Raw genomic sequence first — 17,944 nt, forward strand, 5'->3', positions numbered from 1 at the left:
AGAGTTTTGTAGAAGCATGTTGATTGATATTGAATTTGCCTTGTGAATGCCGTGATCATTATGCCTTGTTTAACTGACGATTCCAAATGCATATAATTTGTCAAAAGGAAAATAAATATTCTTATTCTTATGAAATGGAAAAAAACGTAAGGTTAAAAAGCGTGTCTACCTTACTTGCATGACATAATATGCATGACATGTTGCATGACATGTTATATTATAACATGTGAAATGGGAGGTTTTTGGATAATTGGACACAGTTGTTATAGACGTTAAAAATTGCTTTATAAAGTCACCAAACAGCTTTTAGGAGAGATATTGATTCGTAGTCTACAGTAGGCCTATCTTTTGAAATTCATGAATATGCAAGTTCCATCGTCATATTTAAATTTGTTAAATGTCTACTAGCTGGCTCATGACAAATAACAGGTGAAATGGGAGGTTTTTGGACAGTTGGACACAGATATAGACATTAATAATGGCTTAACAGCTTTTAGGAGGACGGAGGACATGGCCGTCGTAGCCTACAAAATGTTTTGAGATTTATGAATGCAACCATCATAGGCCTAGTAAGTTTAAATGAGGAAATCGGAGGTTTTGCTCACAGTTCTCTGAGACACGTTAAAATGGCTTTAAAAAGTCACCAATAAACGGCTTTTAGGAGGATATGGCCGTAGTCTACAGTGTGTTTTGAAATTCATTAATACAATCGTTATAGTTTAATTTTTTAAATATCTTCTTGCTCATGTTAAACAACAGGTGAAATGGGAGTTTATGAACAATTGGACACAGTTTTAGGTGCTAAAATGACTTTAGAAAGTCACCAAACGGCTTTAGAATTCAAAATTTTCCCGGAGGAGGACGGACCCCACAACTTTATTGGGGTGATACTCCACAGCCCCCTAGTGGCCCTCTCCTTGACAAGGTTCTAGAACTGCCACTGTTTACAATGCATATGTTTAGTGCTTGCAAGTTGAAATATTGAGTGGAAAAGCATATTAATCCAATACTTTGGGAAAATGGTATATCTGAAATACGGCTGTGCTAACATTCGTTAAGCGATAGACCCCAGGCAAAGCCTATTTGTAGGGCCTCCCTATTGTAATAGTATATTAATTGTAATGGATTTGTTAGTCGCTCAGGGCCAGCCGATACTCAAGCAACAATCGTTATTTGAAACGAAACCTCAGTAGTCAATATCATGCCAACCCTGCTTTATACCATCCAAAGGATTTTTACTACATACCTATAATTATAAATGAAAATGCTTTATAATGAAATTATAGGCAGTTATGCTCATTAATAGTTAACTCACCACTTAAACAGTGGTTCATAATCAATGCTTCTTAAGTAAACTAGTTTTTCCTTTCCTACTGTGTCCGTCTAGCTTACTCAGTTCAGTTGCTTAATTTTTGTCTGTAGTTTTAGTTGTCAATGTCAAGAGAAGACGTCATCGGCATCGACGACATTTTGACATTACTGATTACTAAACTCGGTCCGGTGGTTGGTGTTGGTGGTTTTTAGGTGGTACAACAGTATAGATAGGTTTTCGTTTTCATGTCTAGTCAGTCTGAGTTACTTTAACGAGTAGAGTAACGTGTTGCAGAAGTTTTTACGGAAGTGGTAAATTGTTTCCCAGTGTTTTTAAATACATATCGTGTTAAGATAGTAATCGTAGTAGAACCCTCACAAAATGACTGATTCAAAATATTTCACTACCACTAAAAAGGGTGAAATTTTCGAGCTTAAGTCAGAACTAAACAGTGACAAGAAAGAGAAGAAAAGGGAGGCTGTTAAGAAAGTGATAGCATCAATGACTGTTGGCAAAGATGTGTCAGCCCTTTTCCCTGATGTTGTAAACTGTATGCAAACTGATAACTTAGAACTTAAGAAATTGGTCTACTTGTATCTCATGAATTATGCTAAGAGCCAACCTGATATGGCAATAATGGCAGTCAACACATTCGTCAAAGATTGTGAGGATGCAAATCCTCTGATAAGAGCTCTGGCAGTTAGAACCATGGGTTGTATCAGAGTTGATAAAATTACAGAGTATTTGTGTGAGCCTTTGCGAAAATGCTTAAAGGATGAAGATCCTTATGTTCGAAAAACGGCTGCCGTCTGTGTTGCGAAACTTTATGACATCAATGCACAACTAGTTGAGGATCAGGGTTTTTTGGATCAGCTCAAAGATCTTCTTTCAGATTCCAATCCTATGGTGGTAAGTTAGTGTTAAACATCTTTTACAGCTTCGACTGAATTACTATTAAGACCTTGGTAGCTTAAGTTACTTAAGCCACGTTTACACGAGGCCAGCAGGCAGTCCAGCTGACTATCCCCAGTTAACTGTCGCCAGCTATTGGCCTCGTGTGAACACTACTGGTGCCAGTTGATACTCCAGTTCAGTGGAAAAAAAGCCTTGAACCAGTGCACTGGCTTGAGGAGTAAATTTCGCACCAGTCCAGTCCCCCCACCTCGAAAAATTGAGTGTGACGTAACTTACCGGTAACCCACTGGAAACGTGTGAACGACTACAGCTCCAGCCATTCCAGTCCTTCCACCTTTTTAACTTGGGAGATAACTTAGTGCTTCTCTCATAACTGTGTCCTGTTTAGCAATCAAGGGTTTTACTTAATCTAGAAGTTAGTCAAAAATAATAAAAGGGCAGATTCTCAACAGAGCTCTATATATTCAATGGGATTTTTTAACCGCAATTCTGTTAACAGTTGAGATGGGGCTCTAGATGAATCTCCCCAAAATCCATTTCCTTGTCCATTCTCATTTCTTGTTGAGTTCTTCTTGCAGCACCTTAGTAGATTCCCACACAAATTCTCGACACAGATTTCAAAAAATATTATTTAGCTCAACGCGGGTGAGGTTTGGAGATGCACTCTCCTCCATGGTCCTAGTTCAACTGGCGACAGTCAATTGGCTACGTCTAAACGGGTATTAGTGCCAGTTAGCTGGCTTCCAGTTCACACACTCAGCTAACGCCAGTCAGCTGGACTGCCTGCTGGCTTTGTGTAAACGCGGCTTTAGTGTCATTTTAAAGGTCACATTATACAGAGAAGGTGCTATTTATTGCCCGGGTAGGCCTACAGTTCCGAAGAGAACCTACAATATATTATTGGATGAAATATTAGTTTGATATTTATATCGTATCAGATTTAGCTTTACGTTATAGTAATATCAATGTATGTTAGTCTATGTTTTTCAAGAAGACTTTTCACTACACTGTGGCGTTTAACTTAGGTTAAAAGATTGTTCAGTTTAGTTTGGCTTTTTTAGTCAATGAGATGTAGGCCTAAGTTGAAGTAGGGGTAGGCCTACAGAAGAAACATATTTATGGGACAACTGTGCGCTAGCTCTGGTATGTTGGCGCAGAAATGTACTTGTAACAAGCAAGAGCCCAAACGCTGAGCACTCTGTGGAAATTCTTAAACCCATAGGGCACAGGGTCTTCCTCGACAGTGAGCGTTCTAGTATATGAGGGCGAAGGAGCGGAGCTGGACTTTGCCCTAGGTAGTCACCATTTTAAGTTTGTGTTAGACCACTTTAGTGTATCCTACCATGAAGTGTGTCCTACTGTTTCTTATCTGTGGCTTAGTTTAGTTTATGACAATAACAAACAAGGTAATATGTTTATTCGATAGTCTACAAGTTATATGCCTTAAAAAAAATGTTTAATTTTGATATCGTATTTGATAGTTTTTACCTACTGAATCCAATAATTCATTAACAAAGTTATTTTCACTGCATATGAATAGTATTAGGTTACTAAAGATATTGGCGTTCAAATATTTAACGTTTGAATGAACAAGCTACAGGACGGATGACATTTACACGGATGAAATTGACTGGGACGGGTGGCGTCGTCCTGTAATCCAGCGACTAGGAGGTCACGAATTGTGGATATTTATAGGCATGCACTGTGGATGCGATACTCCCTGGTGTGGATTAACGTCCGCACGAGTGAGTACTACGACTATCCGCAGTACTATCCTGACAATTAGACCAATTCGTATATACCAAGGAAAAAATGTGGTTCGGATTCCACTATAAACTGTAGGTCCCTTAGTTGCCATTAGCTGTATGGGCTATTAATTAACAGCTGTGTCTAAGGAATATGTCGGCCTTAGACACTAACAAGACTACAAGATCGTGCCACTAATCTCCATTCATACTTGGCTTAAAATACCTACTTTGTATGGTCGCCATTTCATTGAAAAGTATTAAAGTAGGCCTATTAACTATGGTCTTTTTACTTTGTAAATCAAGTGACGGACGTTTAAAAACCCAATTTTATGTGATTTTTTTTCAACTTTCTCTTTTTCCCGATGATTATCACATACAGTATGTCTCTAATTCTTTGGCATTGATGCTGAGCTTATTAAATAATCTTGACGAAATATAATGTTATTTATTTTTACATTTGCTTAACCTACGATAAGGCATGCCTAAAAGGAACCGATTACGTGTGTTGTGTGAATGCATATTAAACCTATATACATGGGAATTGGTATTTTTCTTAACCCTAAGTAAACACATAAGTAAATAATGTACAGATTTATCACAGTAAAAATTCTACTTCTTGTAAACAATGGCTTGCAATGCTCTCCAATTGGAGCTTTGTTTATAATTCTCACTACCTTGTCCTGGAGTATTTTAACACTTCACTTATGAGACTACTATTTCCCCAAAGAATCAAGCCGTAGCTATAACTATGGATTGGAAAAATGCAAAGTAGGCTACCCTTATGCAGGTTTCAGGTACAACACCCATAAGTTTCTAAGCAAACAAATTACCCTAGACAATCTTGCACAAACCAAATCTATCCGAGGAGACCAGCTTAAACATTTATCAATTTTTATTCCTAGAACTGTAATGACATTTTCATTGTTTACATTCGGTGACTCTACTGGATTGTTTTATTTTGATTTTGAGGAGGATTTTGAGTTTTATTCTTATTAAGACAACAGCTTTTAGCATTAAACCACATATAAGCTGAATCAGTGGTGAGCTCAGTTACTGACATGAGATCATAAAAGTTGGAATGAACACTCAAAAAATTGTGTCGTCCACAAATATGATGGTGGAAGATATTTTTATATTGGCTGGTAGGTCATTGATGATAACTGTGATAGAAAGAAGGGTACCTATAATCGAGCCTTGTGGCACACCTGGGCTAACATTCAAGCACCTTGACACCTTGCTTCCTGCATCAAGATTCAAGATTCAAAATAACTTTATTCATTTTTCATACATGTGTACATAGAATAGCGTCAATTTAAACATTTTTCTAACTTACTACATTATACAAAAATATTAGATGTTAATGATTTCACTGCAATATACATGAAATAGACCTAGAGATGAGTTTATATCATTACATTAATAAAAAAAACTCATCTAGAGAGTACAACGGTTTGGATAGCATTACATTTTTCAGTTTTTTCTTAAAAACATTAAAATCTTCTGTGGATTTTAAATCCACCGGAAGAGCATTATAGAATCTAATACCTGCATAGGAAGGTTTCTTTTCATATAATTTAAGATTGTGGCTTGTATAAGCAAATACTCTATTGTTTCTAGTATTATAACTATGGTTTTGTCCTAACGTTTCTATTCTATGAGAATTCTTTTTTATAAACAAAATAAGTTCAAAAATGTATAGACTATATACAGTCAAAAATTCCAATTCAGTAAATAGGTGTTTAACAGAATCATCCCAATTTAGCTTTAAAATTATTCTTATTGCTTGTTTTTGAAGGATAAGAAGTTCATCTAAATTTTCATTTGAGGTACTACCATATAAAACGATATCAAAAGCGATATGAGACTGTACAAGGGCATGATAAAGGGTTTTCATTGTAACCAAAGTGCTAAATTTAGAAACCTTCCTTAATGCAAATAAACCAGAAGCTAACTTTTTAGAAATTGATAAAACATGATTATTCCAATTTAAGTTTTTGTCAATTATTAGGCCCAAGAATCTAGAATTATCCACCTCTTCCAACACATGATCATTAAGAAATATTGTCAACTCAGGTGCAGGTCTAATTCTAGAGCAAGCTGTAAAAGTGATGAACTTAGTTTTATTAGGATTCAGTAGCAAGCATTTTTCGTTAAGAGCCTGTTCTAAGGTTGAAATCTGGTTAAAAGCGGAAACTTTGATTTCATCAAGAGTTTTACGTGATATCAGCAAATTTATATCATCTGCATACATTGTGATATTATCAAAAGGTGTGATGCTAGGTAAACCCTTAAGATAGCATAGAAAAAGTAATGGACCCAGAATAGAGCCTTGAGGGACTCCGAACTTAATATCTTTAATATTCGAATTACGGTGTATTAACTGATTGAAATGATTAATATGTTTAATTTCAACAAACTGTTTTCTGTTTTTTAAATAAGAGTCAAACCATGAAAAAGCCCTATTTTTTATTCCCAGTTTTTGAAGAATTACAAGTAGGCTTGAATGTGATACACTGTCAAAAGCTTTACTAAGATCCATAAAAATACCAATTAATTGTTTTATTACCCTTATCCAAAGAATTTAAAGCTGACTCAATGAAATCAATGCTGGCAGTTATTACTGATTTCCCGGCCCTAAAACCATGCTCTTCTTTGTCTAACAGTTTGTTACACTCTAAAAATTCTGTTAACTGAATAGCCATAACTCGTTCATAAATTTTGGAAAAAACAGGAAGTAATGACAGTGGGCGATAATTTGAAACTTCTTTACAGTCATCTGCCTTAAATAGAGGTTTTACTTTAGAAATTTTTAACTTGTCCGGAAAAATACCTGATATAAAAGATGAATTTATTAAATGACACAACGGTAGTAACAGATAGGTTCTGGCATGTTTTATGATTGTTATAGGAATATCATCATAACCGGTTGAAAACTTATTATTGAAGGACATGATTACTTTTTCCTGCTGATGAGGCTCTATACTAGTTGGAACAAAAACTTTATCAGTATAATTAGGCAACGAAATGTTGGAAGAAGCTGCAACTTGATTCAACTTAGGAATTACATTTGTCTCAACTAGATTAATATAATGATCATTAAACATATTGCTAACTAAACAAGGATCTTTTATTTCTGATCCACCAGAGTTCAGTGCTATATTTGTTTCAATGTGCTTATTTTTAATAAGCACAAATCAAGGAATTGAGTTCTTTATCTTCTGGTATGACTCAAAAAACTTAAACTGGATACCACGGAGGCTATTGTACTCCAGCTTGGTGATGAGTATGTTTTGATCCAGCGAGCACAGAATAAAAATAGAGGGGCCATGCGTATTTAAATAACATTATAGGCAGTGACGCCAAGTTCCCCCGCTCCGGATTCGGTCAACTCGCCGTGACCGAGTAAAACAGCGTCAAAAACCCTTTTTATGATACTCGATGATTAGACGCACTTACAGTAGTCCTAAAATTACCAAACTTGGAACAGGGAAAATTTATTAGTACTGCTCAATGATAGTAAGCTTTAAAATATTATATATATCCTATTTTGTTTTTATTAATTGATAAAACTGAAAGAAATTATTAATTCTTTTGTGAAAACATGAAATTATTAGTAATCGAGGAAGTTTTTTATTTTTTGGTCAGGAAAGTTTCGTCTGCGGCAAAGTTTGAGAGCATTAGTTGAACCTTAACATATATTTTTCTGAGAATTCTGTGATGGCTGGTAAAGGAAATAAATTAGGTTGAAGAGGCAGTAAAATCCGTCCTACGGCGCGCGGCGGCGCGACTCGGGCACTGCACGCTGTCACTGCGACCGTGTCTCGTCACTCACTGCTGCCCTAAGATTCGAGTAATGAAACACTTATCTTTATCTAATTAACCTACATAAATATTTTTGTACTTACTGGCACTTTTTCTCTTCAGGTAATGATTGTAGATGATTTATTGTGTGGAGAAATAAACAGGCTTTAGTTCTAAGCTTGTATTTCACAAGTAAATATAGTTCAATATTATAAGTTCATATATTGAGTGTCGGTGGTTTTACAATTCTACCCTTATTGGCCTAGAAACGTCACAACTTTGGTTAGGTGGTGCCTGACTCGGGAGGAATGAACTTTATCATTGAATATTTTACTGTAATGATGAAGTCTGATGTTCACATACTTCCTGCAAATTGATTTCAGCAGTAAGATCAGATGGTTTTGTTCAAATTCTTGATCGTTGTAATGATCTGATATGAATATGGGTAGGCCGATGCAACGGCTTAAAACCTTTGAAATGATTACTTCAGTGATATTTACCATTTTCAACTGATTAAACACTACAGCTCTGCTGAATGCAATGTCAACAACCGACTAAATGTTGTCTAGCGGAGCCTCGTGACAGCGCTCAAGACGCTCGGTACTAGGGTGACTCATCGCTCCCCCCACTCCGGATTCGGTCAAACCCGCGGAAAATTTGGCTTCACCGCCGCGCACGGATGTCCTCTCTATTTTTATTCTGTGCTCGCTGGTTTTGATCAATACAGTCAAATGCTTTACTCAGATCACAAGCTGTGATCTGAGCAAAGCCTGACTCCTCAAAACCTCTCAAAATCTTAGAAACAATGTGGTCCGGGCATCTACGGTAGACAAACTTTTACAAAAACCAAATTGGAAATTTGAAAAATTTGGTTTGTAGCAAAAAATTAAATACCTGAGGTTTGATGACAGCTTCGATGATCTTGTCAATTATAGGGACTAGAGAAATTGGACAGTAATTTTTTATCTGCTTTTTCCCCATTTTTAAAAATTGGGATGACTTGAGAAATTTTTCGGAGGTTGGGAAAACACCTTCTTTCAGACATAGGTTGATACAAAAGACAATGGGCCTAACTATTTCAAAGATAATGTGTTAACAATATTCATTTTGAACCATGTACACATCTTTGCTTCTTGAGGATTTCATTTTTTACACTGCACTGAGCACGTCATCACATGACACTTTATTCCACTCAAGTTGGGTGCTGGGCCTCTTCACTTCCTGCAGGAAGTGATCCGCAAGCAGGGGACTCTCAGGAATGCTGGCTCGGACATCCTTTATGGAGTCGATGAAGAATTTATTGAAGTCCTCGGCAGAATGGTTGTAGCTAACGTCCTTCTTCTCTGAAGAAATTCGCCTTACTATCGTCCACGCCGCTTGGCATTTGTTTGCCGATCGCTCAATGAAGTCAGCGTTTGCGGCTAACTTAGCTCTGTTCGCAACGTTTTTATATAGCTTTCTAATTTCTTTGTACGCACTGCACGAGTCATCGGTTCTAAGGTTCATGTAGACAGTACGGTAAGCCATAACTGTTTCCTTAAGTTTCTTAAAGGGGGAGTGGCCTGGTATAGTGATGACTATACCAGGCCACTCCCCCTTTAGGCCTAATTGTCCTTATGTCCGGAAATCTCTTTGCGGTTAGGTAACTAACAGGACAAGTTAAGTTGAAAATATCAATCGGCTTGTTAAAGAAAAAATTGAAAGTCTCTTCAACTGACTGATCGGCCACAAGGTTACTGTTTAGGAAGTTAGACCAGTTCACATTCCTCAGTTCAGCTTTAAAGTTTTCTAAGCACCTTTGGGAAAGATTGCGGTGCATAATTTCTTCAATCCATGGTTCAGCAGCTTCTGATGCCATTATTAGCCTCAACCCCAGGCCCTCATGATCAGGTATGTCAGGGTGAACGACGTGTGTGGAGCAGGAGTTGGTCGGGACATTTGTAAAAATATTGTCCAGGCAAGCTTTTTTGGGGGTAGGCTTGTCGTTTAAGTAAACTCAATCAAATTGCCTGAGTAGGTTAAGTAATCTTCTAACATTAAGTTGATCTCGGATAACATTGAATTTTGAGATTACATCACCACCATCATCTTCAATTTGCTCAGGTGGATCAGTAGCAGCTCCAGATTATTCAGAAAAATGTGTTCAGCAGGAGAATGATATATAAAATTAATTATGATTATCTAAAACTATTCCCACACATTCAAAGCTTAACCCTCCAAGTGTTATTTGTCGCTGCAGCGACACATAACACACTTTGTGTAGTGTTTTGTGTCGCTGCAGCGACTCACAAACACTGTTTACGGCGAAGGCTCTATGACTGACAAAATCGGATTGAACTGGATCGAGTTAGGTATCGTTTTATTTGACAGATTCAGAGCTTTTTCCGGAGGTCTGTCTCTAAGCGCTATTTATTTCAGTTCCGAAAATATTGTAGCAGACAGCTGACGTGCGTATTTGTAAACAGCTTGGTTAACCTCGGACCGATGACTTATGTGTTTTATTACGTTTATCATTGTTTTAGTGTTAAAAATCAAAAGTAGTGATATACGTGGTGCATTATAAGAAGATTTAAGTGATTTTGAAGGGCTGGTTGATGATCCTGAAGAAGTAGGTAGTGATATTGATGTAAATTATCAGCCAGATTCCTAGCTATGGTTAGGCTATGCATTCTTAGCTAAACGCTATGTACTGAAATCTGTTTTTTGCCCATAACTTATTTATTTGCAAATCTACTTCCTTATATTATTATATATTTGTAATCCTCATAAAATTTAGAACAAAGTGGTTATTTTCAAATATTTATAGGCCTATAATTTATACAATTTCATTGAGCGCGAACTTATTTTTCTTTTAAAAATTTTCCAAAATATTTTTTTTTACCTAAAAAATGTTGTTTAAATAAATGTTCCTTATGTTTTATGTATAATATTGAAGCCCATGATTTTCCAAACAAAATGGTATATAGAACAGTATAATTAACATTGTTTTCAAGCTTCTCAGATCCGTTTTAATAAAACCTTGCAAATGAGCAATAAATAGGCAGACATTTAGGCCAAAACAAGGGACACTCGGAGGGTTAATTCATGACAAAAAAATTCATTGTCCAACGCTTGAAAGGTAGGCCTAGTAGGCTTGCTATTATTGGCAAATATTGGGACACCACCTTTTATATGGGTTTTGCAACAAAATGTTGACAAAAGCTTATAACCCTCAACGATAATATAACCTGCCTCGTTTGGGTTCAACCAATGCTCATTATAGCAGAGTAAGTCATACTGATTACTCACAGCATGTAGGCCTATGATTTTTTCCTTGGAATGTAACCACATTAAGAAACAAGACATTAAGGTTATCATTTACTGGGCTTAGGCTATGTTTGCCCCCGTCTCTGCCCTCGGTTGATAGTTTAAATTGCGCCTTGGTAGTTTGAATTCACTAATAAAAGTTTTTTTCTGGCCAAAAGTCCTCACAAAAAATGCTGTCCCATAGCAATTCTGGAACACCAACTTTGAAAGAGCTATAGTTTAGATACTTGGTAACCAAATTTTCAACAAAATAATCACCACTTTTGAAGGATGTAAGATGGTTTACGACATCGGCCTTTTCAACCGAAAGTTGAAGTCTGAGAACAAAAACAAATTTAGTCCTTTCCTTTTCACTGCCTTTAATTACCTTTAATTACCTCCTCCTTGACCGAGACCAGCAAAGCCGGATAGGTTGCGTCAATTTTCTTCTTTTTTCTATTTACACTATATACATAAAAGTTCCATAGATTGAAGTATGAACTGTATTTAAAAGTACTTTGGCGGTGGATGATTTTGCCGCAGGCTTATTGACTTAAGAGTTTTTCATTAAAAAAGTCTTGTAGGCTGTAGTATGGTTTCTCCCTCAACAAGTTTTTCAGGGCTGTACGAAAGGCCGTTTCCCCTTGGTTCTTGATTGACGTAGGCAAGTGGTTGTAAATCTTCATGGCAAGCGTTGGGAAAGAGTTTTTGGTTTTAGACAGCCGGCAGAACGGTATGTCCAGGTCGGAGCGATGTCTTGTACCATGGCTATGAACAGTATTTCTTGTAGGGAATTTATGTAGGTTTGCCTTCACATGGTCGGCTGACAAAAAAATGTAATGACTGACAATAGTTAAAATACCGGTGCTGACAAACAGAGGTTTGCAATGGTCATTTCTTTTACTAGAAGTTAAAATACGTACTGCTTTCTTCTGCAATTTGAGAATTTCAAGACATGATGGTGCATGGCCCCAGAGAAGGAGACCATAGCTTAAAATACTATGGAACAGAGCATGGTACACTATAATCAAATAAGGTTTACTGACAAGCCTAGTCAACTTCCGAAGCAGATGGACTACCCTGGACAGTCTTTTTCCAACTGATTGGATGTGTTTTATCCCAAGCAAGTTTTGGATCAATTGCAAAACCAAGAAGATTTACGTTTGGTACATCTTGTACGTGGCGACTGAGAGTACAACCTTCAGGTTAGAACTGTCATTACCGTTTGTCAACTTACCTGTGCCAGTTAATACTTTACATTTTCTTGGTTTATTCGAACATAAGTTCTCTTCTTGTGCCTAACCATGGGTTTCTGATATTTTTAATATTTTTATCCTTCCGAAAGAGAGGTTCGGAACTCTGTTCTGCCGAGTTCCTCCGAAAATCTAGCACTGGGCCTATATATATATAATATGTATAGGCCTATATGATATTGTTACTGTTTTACACTATTTTGTGTTCTAAATATATCTATTATTTATCAACAAGATCTCTTATTTATTCGTTAAATACAGTGGTTACAATTGACAATAAAACTTTTTAAGTGTTGTTTTCTTTATGGCAACACAGCACTAACTAATTGTTAAAACATAGTTGGTGAAATGTGTAGTTTATGTGAAAATAAATCTTGTATAAAAAGTATAAATATCAATTTTACAATAAATTAGCTTTTTTTTATTATATCTATCTACTAAAGTTTGAGGAAGAACGGCTGTGTTGATTTACGATGTAGAATATTGATGATTGACATTTAAAGTTTTTAACAAAAATCTAATTTTCCCAGAAAAGAGCCTAGCAATAATATTGTTTTTAGACTAAAACCGCTATAAACTAAGATAGTTCTAACAATTTCAGAAGAGCCGTGTTTAAAATCATTGTACGCACAAAAGTTACTCGTATCCCTGTCATATAGGATATATGAATTTGAACGAATATTGTTTTTGGCCTCTGGAAACATCAAAACAAAAAAGAAAATTTGTCCCGGAACTAGGTCTTACCATGAGACCTAAGGTAATAGCTTATTCAGTATATTGGAAATTGGCAAAAACTAGGGGAAGAATTTGGTTGGAATTTTAGGAGTAGAAGGTTTTGTGGCTTTAAAATTTATTGGAAGTTAAGTACCGGTACTGAAAAGAAATTTGAATTTTTCTGAAAAAAATAATTTGGGAAATAAAAATCTTAGCTCTAGATTTATATGGAGTTTTAGATCTGAAAAACTCCTAGACTACAGAAGAAGAAAGAAATGTGTACCTAATTAGGCTAGACAAAATATTTCTACTCTTATTACTAACTATTATGCTAAATCCCATAGAATGAGCAAGATCTTAATTTCTTTAGAAGCAATAGCAGAAAAGCAAAAAATTGTCTGTCACCAAGTCACCAAATATAACCGCCATGATATGATTTAGTTTATTTTGTATTTTTCATCTGCTGTCATAGGTCATCGTGAAAAATGAACGTGTTTCAATGACTAGACCCGGGAGAAAAATACAGTAGGAGTGGCACTTTAACTCAAGATCATATATGTTTATCTAAATTTTCGGTTTATTGCACATTCTTACATAGCAGCTAACCCTATAAACCTATACCTAGCAAGGCTCGGAAAGTCTTGGTCTGATAAAGAAACCGCATAGTATGAAAACGAGTGATAGTAGGATAAAGATTTATTTACAGATATAACAGGCAACTTCTTAAGATTTTATAACTATGTACAAATGTAACACAACTCTACGTGTGCACCTACAGTGGCCTTGAGATATTCTATCCGTCTTTTCAGACTGTCCCAGGTTTTAGTCAGCATATCCTGGGTTACAGACACCACAGAATTCCTGAATCTCTCCCGCAAGTGTGTGTAAATTATGAACCGGGGAAGAATAGACAGTGTCCTTGACAAATACCCACAAAAAAAACCCATGTGGGTTACATCGGGGGAACGAGGTGGCCATTTGGTCGGGCCATCACGACCGATACAGCGACCGGGGAAGTGAAGATTTAAAAAATCCCTCACACATTTAGCCCAATTAGGCGGAGCGCCGCTGTCTTGCTGAATAATTATCATAAGTTGTAGTTCTTATAATTGAGGTTATTGAGTTTATTTACATACAACTCTAACATAACCAAGTAAACAAACCCATTTACATTTTCTTCCGCAAAGAAAAATTATCCAATGATTCCATCATGCATTACACCGCACCAAAGATTTAGTTTTGGACTGGCCCTTTCATTTTTAATCACGGTCCTGAGATTTTAACTCCCCAAAATTCTACAATTAATGTGTCTGTTAACCTTCCCACTTAAATGGATAGTCGTTGTACTGCTATAGGAGATTGGGTTTCGTGAAACAACGAAACAAACTGTAATTTTTCTTGTAAACTCACCATTTCTGATTTGTAATTATATTGAATCATAACTTGTATTGTTGTCAATCAGCTATGTTAAGGTGTTACTAATTTCATTAAATAAAACTTGAATAAATTCCCTTCAAAACAAGGCATACAAGTTAAGTGTGGCTCTAATGGTTTTCGTACAGCAAAGCTATTAAATCAGACCAAGACTTTGTGGACACCCGGTAGTTTCTGAGTGACCATTGTTTAAAATGAGCTGTTTTGTTGCTAGTACTACCATACTCAGAATTGGAACCAGTGATAGCGAGGCTTTTTTTAATTTAAAATAAGAGTTGGATATGAGGCTAATAAAATATATATGATTTCAGGTTGCCAATGCTGTTGCGGCACTGTCAGAAATGAATGAAGCCAGCACTAGTGGTTCTCCTTTGATCGAGATGAATGCCCAGACTATCAACAAACTGCTGACTGCACTCAATGAATGTACTGAATGGGGGCAAGTATTCATATTAGACTCTCTAGCAAACTACAGCCCTAAAGATGATAGAGAAGCCCAGAGCATATGTGAGCGAATAACACCTCGACTGGCCCATGCTAATGCGGCCGTTGTGTTGTCTGCCGTCAAAGTCTTGATGAAATTCATGGAAATGTTAGCCGCTGAGTCTGATTTTGTTTCAACATTGACAAAAAAGCTGGCCCCTCCATTAGTAACTCTCTTGTCTTCAGAGCCTGAAGTACAATATGTTGCTCTCAGGAATATTAACTTAATCGTCCAAAAGAGGCCTGACATTTTGAAACACGAGATGAAGGTGTTCTTTGTAAAGTATAATGATCCCATTTATGTGAAATTGGAAAAATTGGACATAATGATTCGTTTAGCATCCCAAGCCAACATAGCTCAAGTGTTGTCTGAGTTGAAAGAATATGCTACTGAAGTTGACGTTGACTTTGTCAGAAAAGCTGTTAGAGCCATCGGCCGTTGTGCCATCAAAGTTGAACAGTCCGCAGAACGATGTGTTTCAACGCTTTTAGATCTGATTCAGACAAAAGTCAACTATGTTGTACAAGAAGCCATTGTTGTAATAAAAGATATTTTCAGAAAGTACCCCAACAAATACGAGAGTATAATTTCGACTCTTTGTGAAAATCTGGACACACTCGATGAGCCTGAAGCTAGAGCTTCAATGATTTGGATCATCGGAGAATATGCTGAAAGAATTGATAATGCTGATGAACTGTTGGAAAGCTTTTTAGAAGGATTCCATGATGAAAACACTCAAGTTCAACTCCAGTTGCTTACAGCTATAGTTAAGTTGTTCTTGAAACGACCGACAGATACTCAAGAATTAGTTCAGCAAGTACTTAGCTTAGCCACACAAGACTCAGATAACCCTGACCTTCGAGATAGAGGCTTCATCTACTGGCGACTTCTCTCAACTGATCCTGCAGCGGCTAAGGAAGTTGTTCTTGCTGAAAAGCCATTGATTTCTGAAGAAACAGATTTACTTGAGCCCACTCTCCTAGATGAACTGATTTGTCACATTTCAAGTTTGGCCTCTGTATATCACAAACCACCATCAGCGTTTGTTGAGGGTAGAGCAGGATTGAGAAAATCACTTCCTGCCAGAGCAGGGTCACAAGAAACAGTAAACCCTCCTCAAGAAGCATCTGTAATTCCTTCTCAAGATTCCCTCATTGGAGATCTTCTCAGTATGGATATCGGAGGAGGGACTACTGCAAATCCTACTCCAGCTCCAGCAATAGACCTATTAGGAGGAGGTTTGGATTCACTGCTTGGAGGGGACGTCAGCGTGCAGAGTACTGGAGCATCTCAATCCACTACAGGGTTGTTAGGTGACATCTTTGGTTTCACAGCAGGGCCTACAATGTATGTGGCCCCAAAAGTAAACTGGTTACCTGCTGACAAAGGCAAAGGTATGGACATTTGGGGTACATTCTCTCGTAAAAACGGACAGATTAGTATGGACTTTACTTTTACCAACAAAGCTATGCAGCCAATGGCCGGATTTGCCATTCAGCTGAACAAGAACAGTTTTGGTTTGACTCCTGCAAGGCCACTACAGGTACTAACCCCACTACCTCCTGGGGTTTCTCATGAATGTTCTCTATCCTTGGCTACCACAGGAGCTGTTCAAAGGATGGATCCTCTAAACAACCTGCAAGTTGCAATAAAAAATAACATCGATGTATTTTACTACGCTTGCCTCGTTCCAATGAATGTTTACTTTGTGGAGGATGGTCAGATGGACAAAAGAGTATTTTTGTCAACATGGAAAGATATACCAGCACAGAATGAAGTTCAGTACACTCTAACTAATGTCCAGTGCAATGCTGACGCAATTGTGCAGAAGATGCAACAGAATAATGTGTTCACTATTGCTAAACGGAATGTGGAGGGACAGGACATGCTGTACCAGTCTCTTAAACTTACCAATGGTATATGGGTCCTCAATGAGCTCAAGGTGCAGCCTGGAAATCCAAATGTTACTCTCTCTCTGAAGTCAAGAGCACCTGATGTTGCCCCTCAAATCTTTCAAGCGTATGACGTCATCCTCCATAACTAAATCCATTCTTTGTTAACTCATTTCAATATATATTCATTCCTAGTAATGTTAGTATTTGCTTGATGTAAAAGATTTTTAAAGCCAGTATTCAGTTGTAGGCCTATGTTAATAACATGTTGTTATGACATGTGCATAAAAAACTTGTGTTTGCTATCACTTTATCTTTCAAAAGAGTTATTAATTAATTTTATCATTAGTAATTTCTTGTAACATTTGAATCACAAAATATATGTTCTGTATATATAAATATGTTATAATATAAGTATTGTATTTAGAAACGTTAAAGGACCCAATATGTTATGTTTGAGCATTTCACTAAACTCAATAAATGTTTATGGTACTTGTCAATAGTCTGTATCTAATTATTCCATAGGTGCACCCCAAATATAAACTACTAGAGAACCCGTGCGGCTCAATGAGCCGCATAGTATGAAACACAACACCGAGGAAAATGTTATGCTTAAATTCGAGTAATTCTAGTTACAGCTTAGTGTTGTTTAAACACATGTTAGAAACTAATTTTAAATATCTCTATTTGTGTCGTCAAGGTTCACCTACATTATTTCTGATAACTGTAGTTTTAACTGATAACTTCTAATGAATGCTAATCGATCTGCTTCAATTCGAGCAAACATGTTGCAACAAAGTTTTTCCAGCGTTGAGAATTGATGAAAACTGTTGCCTAGGCATCCCCCTAATCAAACAAATTTTCTCCGTAGAGAATCCTGAAAAGTGGAGTTATCAACCATTTAATGTGCTCAATTTTTTACTCACAAACTCTAGGTTATCAGCTGGAAAGCCATAATCTGCTTTGAATAGGCTAAAGCAGCAACACCATTGATAGTTTGTTAATGTGTTGTGTGTTAGTCACAGAATATGCCCCGCATCAGAACGTTCTCACGTTGTTCAGTGGGGTTTCTCTTAATACCTGTCCTAAAGTCTTGAAAGTATGGA

The 17,944-nt window shown here is 36.8% G+C and overlaps 1 protein-coding gene across 1 annotated transcript; it reads left to right on the forward strand.

Annotated features, from left to right (window-relative positions):
• Window positions 1-1,490: 1,490 nt before the first annotated feature.
• LOC128986501 (AP-1 complex subunit beta-1-like) lies at window positions 1,491-17,338 on the forward strand. The gene is made up of 2 exons (XM_054406902.1): window positions 1,491-2,221; window positions 14,774-17,338. The coding sequence occupies exons 1-2, from the start codon at window positions 1,694-1,696 to the stop codon at window positions 16,988-16,990; spliced, it is 2,745 nt and encodes a 914-aa protein (XP_054262877.1). The 5' UTR covers window positions 1,491-1,693; the 3' UTR covers window positions 16,991-17,338.
• The last annotated feature ends 606 nt before the right edge of the window (window positions 17,339-17,944 follow it).

The sequence above is a fragment of the Macrosteles quadrilineatus genome, unplaced genomic scaffold (genome assembly GCF_028750875.1).
Source record: "Macrosteles quadrilineatus isolate MER2022 unplaced genomic scaffold, UCM_ALF_1.0 Scaffold_2__2_contigs__length_208266976, whole genome shotgun sequence".
Classification (NCBI taxonomy): Eukaryota; Metazoa; Arthropoda; class Insecta; order Hemiptera; family Cicadellidae; genus Macrosteles; species Macrosteles quadrilineatus.